This window comes from Lytechinus variegatus, chromosome 1, assembly GCF_018143015.1.
Source record: "Lytechinus variegatus isolate NC3 chromosome 1, Lvar_3.0, whole genome shotgun sequence".
In the NCBI taxonomy this organism is placed as follows: Eukaryota; Metazoa; Echinodermata; class Echinoidea; order Temnopleuroida; family Toxopneustidae; genus Lytechinus; species Lytechinus variegatus.
Window position 1 is genome coordinate 34,307,075 of NC_054740.1, and position 8,396 is coordinate 34,315,470.

Consider the following 8,396-nt stretch of genomic DNA (forward strand, 5'->3'; position numbering starts at 1 on the left):
TTAATCTTGAAAGGTGACATTGCATGCGTACATGTGCTAATTTCAATTTAGCAGAATATCTCATTTCTCTGTAAATTCAGTCAAGAACTGGGACGGAATTCTGGCATTTGTTCTAAAAATTCATATAACCCAGATGATCTGGGTACCGGCAGGAAGTAATTCCTACAAAATGCTGTGTGCGCCTTAATCAGTTGCCTAGCTTAGCCAGGGTAATAATTAAAGCAGTGCCTTTTTAAAATGCCATGAGCACCGAAAGGTGGACCTGTGTGCTATATAAGTAGCCACCATTATTATTATAATTTATAGAATGCATTTTCTTAAAAGACTGAATCAGACAGGTATTTTAGTCATTCATGTGGTTCTATATTGTATTTTGAGATTCGTTGTCATATTTTAGAGGTATTTTCTTTTGTACCTGTTACTTGTTGTGTGGAATATCTAATTCATATTTTTATCCTATAGATTTTGCCACAGACTGACTTTAATCATGCAAGTGGCTGTATCGTGCTCATAGAATAAAGTTAAGCTCATATTTCTATAAATTATGTTCCAAATGTAAAACTTTTCATTTTGCTTCAAAACTAAACATAACACTAATACTATCAAACTTTGAATGAAAACATCAGCTTTGAAATTCCATACAAAATGTAGGTACAACATTTAAGTCTGTTATTACAAAAGCTCAGATTGCTTTCAAGCCAATAAAGTTCCCAGTTTCTGAAGTGTGATTATTGGCCTGCATGCCCAGTACTTTAAACTACATTATTTTCACAAAGAAAGTATGCATTCAATCATCTTTTGGTCAAACCTTTCTCGCAATCTTAATGTATACAATTATAAATACTTTCCGATTCCACTGGGGAGAACATTTCTTCAAAAATAAAAAGGAAATCACTGCCGATTTATCTTTATTAAAGTTGAACTCATCCATTTTCATTCTCAAGAATTGGTTGTGGGCTACTATACACACAAGTAACATGTAAGAAAAATTATTTAATTCCACAGTCAATTTAATCATAAATTGATAAATATTCAGTTTTCCTAGAATATTTATCAATGACATTTCCATTAATTACATCACTGTACTATGCTAGTTATGAAACAAAGACAACTTTCTGAGGATTCATCTAAGATATTTCTATCTTACTCTCTCAGGACCAGAACATAGTTACTTGGCGATTTATTTTCTGTAATTATTCTACATTCCTACACAAAATTTCCACAAAAATTAGAGACTTCTTTTGTATTTTTTTGAGATGCCATTTTGAAGGGGAGGAATTCAAATAAAGGTATAGCCTAAAAACTATACCATAATTTCTAGAGTGCTATAAAAGAACTAAATGTGAAACAAGAATTCTGTGTGAATCATGAAAGTAACCAGTGGAAACAATTGAATAAATCAATATATCCTTCTAGAATTCCAGTTTCTTGAATGCCCAGTCCATCCGTGGATTTGGGCATGGTGCATCTGATTTGACACCTGCGTCCTAGTTGTGGGAAGGTCAAAACAACGATTTTATTCCAAAGGAAAGCTCAAGTTGTCTGGATTAGGGACCATAATCTGATCATCGTGCCATTTGTTTTATGCCTCAGGGTAACCACTTGTGGGGGTAACAGACTAAAGCTATATACTTTCAGAGATAAAATGATAGAAAGTAGAAATATCATTGAAGCTATGCCGTTACCAAGGCGACACAGTTTCCAACACACCTGGAAAATGAATCTTGCATGTCTTTACCCAAGATGAGCATTTGTGTCAAATTTCAAGAGAAATTCAAAAATTTAGTTTACTTTTTAACTTTTTATGTTTAGTGTGTTCTCTTTTCAAGCTTTAATGTTGCATAAAACTACTTTTTAATACATTTTCACAGAGAGTTATGATAAATTTGAGTGTAAAATATTCTGATTATTAAAGTCTATATCATCTCTGAAAATGTATTTGGCACTTGCTAAATTTGGCTGGTCATAGTTAAACCAAGAATTAAGGTTTAAAATGAGAAGGAGCAACAACAGCAAACAAAATCCCTTAGAACAATATTCAAAGTTGCCAGCAAAAATATGTCCGGCATGCATTTTACTCAATCTTCCTTGCAAATGGGTGGACAAACGACACAAACGACTCTGTACCTACAGGTCATAGAAAAAGAGAAATATGCCTTTGTGATGATAATTACTTTTTCACTGCATCTTGGTCTATTTATATAAGAAGTACAGAGTTCTTACTTTTTTTGGGGGGGGGCTTGCAGAAAGAAATGATGCAACATTTCCTGGAATATGAATCAAATTTACTTGACTGGGAATGTATGGGCACTAATCTCATATACAAATGATTAACAAAAATATTCTAATGACCGCATCTTAAATTTTCTTTTGTTCGGAATCTGGTTTCAATAAAGGTCAATTTTTTATTTTTTTCACTAATTAGAGGTTACTTGATACAACCTCGCCAAATTTCTCAGAGCAATATTACTTGTGTATTGATGTTTTATCATGTAATCAAAGTTTAGTTTGTTTACTGATATAGAAGATGAGATATTGATACAATTGATTGTTCCCAAACATCACTCCTTCGATTTCCTTATGAAATCGGGGGGGGGGGGGGTCTTCGAATGGTGGACATCAAAGGCACCATTACTGCCATACTTTCTCTTGTGCTTCTTTAGAAATGCTGCTTGAATAAATTTGATGCCCGTTGGAACTAAAAAAAACTTCTTTGCTAAACCAATGATTTAGACCAGAGTTAATATTACTCCCAAGTTCAAAATGTGGGACTACGTGTATCATTTAGTGCAGATCTGACAGTCTGACATGTTATGAGTTAATAATCAAAGTGTATGGCGGGCTCAGGTCATCATACACTCAGTTGATGATTGTTAGTGGATGATGATGAGAGTTTCATCAGAGATAAAGCTCATCTTCATCGCATCCCGTGATGACGTTTAATGTGTCTCGTCTTCATCACATTACGCCGACGTGACTAATATCAGCGCGGGGACGACAAACAGGTTAGGTTCATTGCGGAAAATTGAAAAGGATTATGGGGGGTTGAAACAGGGAGGTGTGTTTTCATGGTGGAGATACCGGGTCAGAATGGAGAGGGTATGTGAGATGGGGAGATTTGAGATGAGGTCAGAGAGATGAATCTCATGGGATTTGAGGGAGGATGAGAAGGATACATATACACAGGCATTGATCTCATCTGATAAATGGAAAAGGGAGTTGATTATAACACAGGGGGAAGAGGCAGAAGAATAGAAAGAGACAGCAACAGAAAGGGGACGCAGAAAAACAAACAAAATGAATAGTAAAGAGATAAAGACAAATAATAAAAAAGAGCTAAATAGAGGGTATCAAAGAGGGATTGGAGAGAATGAAAAATAAGAGGATGTGCTTAATGTTGTTATTACATAGCAGGGCTCGGGAAAGAGGTTCTGTTTTTAAAAAATCTCTGAAATGAAACTATTGAAATTACATTCCAGAAAAATTTTATCCTTATTTACTGTTCTTAAGGGAAAGAGGATATTACTACATCTACATGTATATACTTTCAATTGTATACAATTGTATTAAATCTCATTCCTGCTCTTATCTTACATTATGCATTCTTAAATCAAAATTAGTTGTTTTTTAGTCTTTACACCATAGTTTTTTAAAAGCAAATCAGGATTAGGTTGGCCACACTGCTTTTTAACACAAGCAAGCAGTGTTGTTTTAATATACACAGCACAAAGAGGTAACATGTTCATTCACATAATTTATAAAGTTGAGAAAACAAATTTGCATTTACTGAAAACATATTCAATGTCACAATATAACTGGGCCTTTTATCTAGTAAGATCTACATTATTTTCATTTTTGTGAACAATGATGTGTTCCACAAGAATATATAATGCACTGTAGGAATCATCATTGAGCACAGACTATTACAGGGAAACATATTTGGCGCAAATATTCACTACTGAATGACACGCGCCGTATAAGCTAAAACAACAACAACTGTTGATCATTACTGTGACACCAGGCTGTACTAAACTACTATTCAAATCATATTTTATTCTAGATATAATGTATAGATATCTACATGTAAATAGTTTTATATTCAAGGGGTAAAACGCCTAAAGGTTTGTGAGGGTAAGAGGGCAGACAAGTAAGGACGCACTTACCTGCGATCATTTCATCACTGTTGGGTAACCTCTGAACTAGCTTCTCTATGATTGATACCTCAGAGCAAGCCTGAAGGTTGAGGTAACTTTTACGCAAGATTGCAACGAACATGCTCAGGATCTCAGCCTGTGGACAAAATACAATAGGTGTAGAAAATGGGATCATTATTCTTGTTAATAGTATTTTGGTTTCATCTTAATACAGGAGTAAAAAAAAATGGGATTTATCAAATCATTTCTTTTTGTTTTATATCACTTCAATATCTACTTGAAGGCTTGCAAAAGTATCGATAGATGTAATGAAACAGTTCTTAGTTGTTGTTCCATGTAACAAGAGTACTTAGATACTAACAGGACTCATATCTTGCAAACCTTATTCTATCGCAATATTGTCAGGATTTGAAATTCCTTACATCATGTAATCATACATTGCATGATTGTACATCTCATCTCTTCTTGATTTTCGAAAACCTGGTCGCTCTGGTCTTCGCTCTTCTAAGACTTCTTCTCTCGATTTCTCTATTCCAAAAACCAGACGGTCATGGGGAGATCGTGCATTTGCATCAGCAGCTCCCCGTCTATGGAACAATCTTCCAACTAAACTAAAAGACTGTAGATCAGTAGAACATTTCAAGGCCAGTTTAAAAACTTATCTAATGGCCATATTGTAAGTTGTACCAGAAGTGAGTTAAGTTTATTGTAAGCGCCTTGAGCACCCCTAATAGGGTGGATATGTCTGCGCATTATAAATGTCTTATTATATTATTATATGTCCTTTAAGCTCTGCTGGCTGGGCTTCAGTCTGGTTTTACCTGCACATACATGTAGATTGCATCTGTAGAGATTTCTACTTGCATATTCTTTTAGCACTTGAAAAAGACAAGAATAATATGAGCCAGCGACGAACTGGCAGACTGCACAAGTACACAAGAGGTAATTTAGCACATAAAAATCTGGATGAAATATCAAAAAATAAATAAACAGCTAAACATAATGAAAGAAACAAAATATAAAACAAGATTTTCATGCACTGACAAATTCTTAGAGAGAATTCAATGGAAAAGAAGAGACTTTTAATGAATTTGGATATCGTTGCGTTGAAAGACTAAGAGTGTTTCAAACTGCTAAAAATAATATTTTATATCTTATCTACATGTATATAAATGATCAATTCATGATCCATTTCTTGTTAAAATTTTAACATCAAGTTGAAATGCTGTGACAGTTAACATAGCAACAATGCCTCTCAACCAATCAATAACCTAGATTGTCTCTGAGTGACAGCTTGTCATTGATTTGAAGCTTTATGCAACATGGCCAAGAAGTTTTATTATCGCAGTAGTAGTTTAACATCTTCATTAGATCAGCAGTGTAAATTGTAGAATGATGTAAAACCATTAATATTAAGCACTGGACACACAGAAGCTACAGTGAAATCAGTGATATACTATACACAGATGATCCAACTGATTTTTGAATTCTTAAACTCCCATTGGCATAATGCATGGACTACTGTATTCCCATAGCCTTATAGTCAAAGAGAGAGTATTAAAGACTGGGTTGTTTTCGTAAAGCTGTTTGTAAAGTTTAAGAATGTATAAAACAACTCAATTACGGAAAACCATAGAGATTTCTAAGTGATCAAATATTAACTCAGGCAATTCAGCACACTTAATATCATGTGCAAATAGAGTTGAGATATCATCATAATGGTAAAACCAAGTAAATGGAGACTGCAACGTCACTGCAATTTTGCCCACACGTCTTCTGTCTCTAACATTGCACATCTATGAAATTATCCAATTTCCTATTAATAGACTATTAAATTCTATTGGAAAGTTGCACATACAAATGCAGGATATTTGCAATTTAGGGATTATCTTGAACTGTAGAATTTATGTTTTCATTTCATACTCTTAAAAAAAACTTATATACATGTATTAAGGTCACAATGTCAAGAGATATAAAGGAATATTTTTTTTAATGCAAAAATATATCACGTACAAATAGAAATCTTTACAAAATCATTGAATGGTATATCGATTCAATTTCAATACTCTTTACATCCATATACACTGTACACTGAAATCATGACATTAAAAATGAAGGTAAAATAAAATGCTATCAGAAAGATGTGGTCATTCAAATTATTTCATGTGTAAAATGCAAAAATGTTCCATATTATATCGCAGAGTGATCTGATTTCCCATGAAAATTATTAATAAAGGCAAGCATTATGCAATGTGGTGGATTTGCATAATAACCTACAAAGAACACTTTACAAATAAAAAGGGCATTTGGGTTGCCACGATCGCAGCTACAAAGATTTAAGAATGACAAGTTTAAACTGTGAGAGTAAGTTCATCCTTTGTATATTCCAGTATGCACGCTCAATGCTTCAAGCAACTCCATGCATAATGATTAGGGAACATCAACCGTCTGTCTGATATACCTTATCCTGTAATGGCTAATGGGGTTTCCTAAGATTCTGGATGAGACTTAGTAATATGGCAGACAGACTAAATGCTCCGGCTTGAATACAAACATCTACAAATTCCATCTTTTTGCCTCAGCCTCCCTGCCATCAGCCCCTCTGTATAAATCCTTAAGAAGTTGGCATGAAATGCTCTCTTACAGGAAGCAATTATTCACTGAAACATGGACTTTCATGCAGATGTAAGTGATTTTACATTTTATAGCAAACTGAGTTCTGTATAAGCTCTTTTTCCTTTCCCAAGGGAAATCATGAATTTTGTAAAGCAAATCACTGTCTTAATCACTTCCTCCCTTTTCAAAGATGAATAATCTGGAAAACCCCTCATTTTAAATTGTACATTCAAGCTAGAAATGGTGTAATATTCAAAGATATTTCTCTCTGATTTTGACATGTACATATTCAAGGATTTCCCCTTCCTCATATATCATTATACAAACATTCCAAGAACATGCCTTCCTTAAATGGGGATGAGTCATAAAAATAACAGAATTATAAATATTACAACTAGTTTAATAAATCATCTAAAAGTTTCATCCTATAGTTATGCTTTGAGTTCCCCTAGCCCTCTCCACTTTGAGCAGGGATTAAAATTACAATGTGTGTTCATAATAATTAATATGGTTTGCACTGCAATATCTTCATATTTTCTATAAAAAAAACAAAGGCTAGTGTTAAAAGATTTGCAATTCAATCATTTCATAATATTTTGAATGAAATATGCTGGTAGCAATAATCATTACATACATGTACAGTGTAGCACCTTAACAAGAAATATCTATGCCAAATCACCTTTTTAGAAAAAAAATGCATGTGTAAGAATAAACAATGGTAATTGCTATAATGCAGGCTAAGATTTCAGTCAAGGTGCATGTTTGAACAGGCATGTTTAATAAAACAATAAAATGATCATGTGAATTACAAAGGGACTGAAATTTCCCCTTATGCAAGCAAACACAACTCATGAAAGCAGCTCTCTTGGTGACATTATTCAAACTCTGAGGAGTTCACCACCACAATCACCTTTCTTCCGCCTCACAATTATCACGATCCTCACATCCGTCCAAATGTTCTCTCGCTCCACTTCATGTGATGTGCTCGCGTAACCGTTCCTATCATTCAAGGACAAGGAAAGCAGGCAGCTCCAAGGAGACAGAAAAGGAGGGGTGGGGTATCACGTTCCAAAACAAACAGTAAAATTAGAAGCAAGGAGTATGCAAAGATAAGGTACAGAGGTAACTCCAGAACTTGAATTCTATGAAGCCCCTGTCAAAATTTCTATTTTTCTCTTGATATTAAGTTATTTCTTTCTCAAATCTTAATTCTCCATTGACCCTCTTTACATTCATTGTTTAATAAGAAGATGTTATATAATTGATACTTAAATATATGCCTGAAAAACATATTCACTATGTTTGTGAGGCAATTAATGTGCATTCTAGATTGTTCCACATTTCTAAAACTCAAGTAAAAAAAAATGCAAGGTTTTCTGGACTCTGAAGAACATGCATATTCCTATCATCAATTTTTTTTTCTCATTGAAAAATATTGAGTGTCTCAATTACATTTTTCTCCCTTCCATGGTCACACAGAATGAATTGGAGCTCATTGTGAATACAATATTACTGTTTAAAATGCCTAAATGCAATAATTGGCACAGTTGTATTCTCTTCATTCTACAAATTCACGTCCTGATCCCTCTTTAGGCGAGTCTTATTCTGCTAGATGTGGCTGCTTCA

The 8,396-nt window shown here is 34.0% G+C and overlaps 1 protein-coding gene across 10 annotated transcripts in view; it reads right to left on the reverse strand.

The window, feature by feature from the left end:
- LOC121412155 (neurobeachin-like) overlaps positions 1-4,287 on the reverse strand; it is a 102,895-nt gene extending 98,608 nt beyond the window's left edge. For all 10 annotated transcript variants that reach the window (XM_041605105.1, XM_041605079.1, XM_041605097.1 and 7 more), the window contains exon 1: positions 4,164-4,287. In XM_041605105.1, the coding sequence (XP_041461039.1) occupies positions 4,164-4,275 (112 nt within the window). In that variant the 5' untranslated portion in view covers positions 4,276-4,287. The remainder of the gene's footprint in view (positions 1-4,163) is intronic.
- Between the last annotated feature and the right edge of the window lie 4,109 nt (positions 4,288-8,396).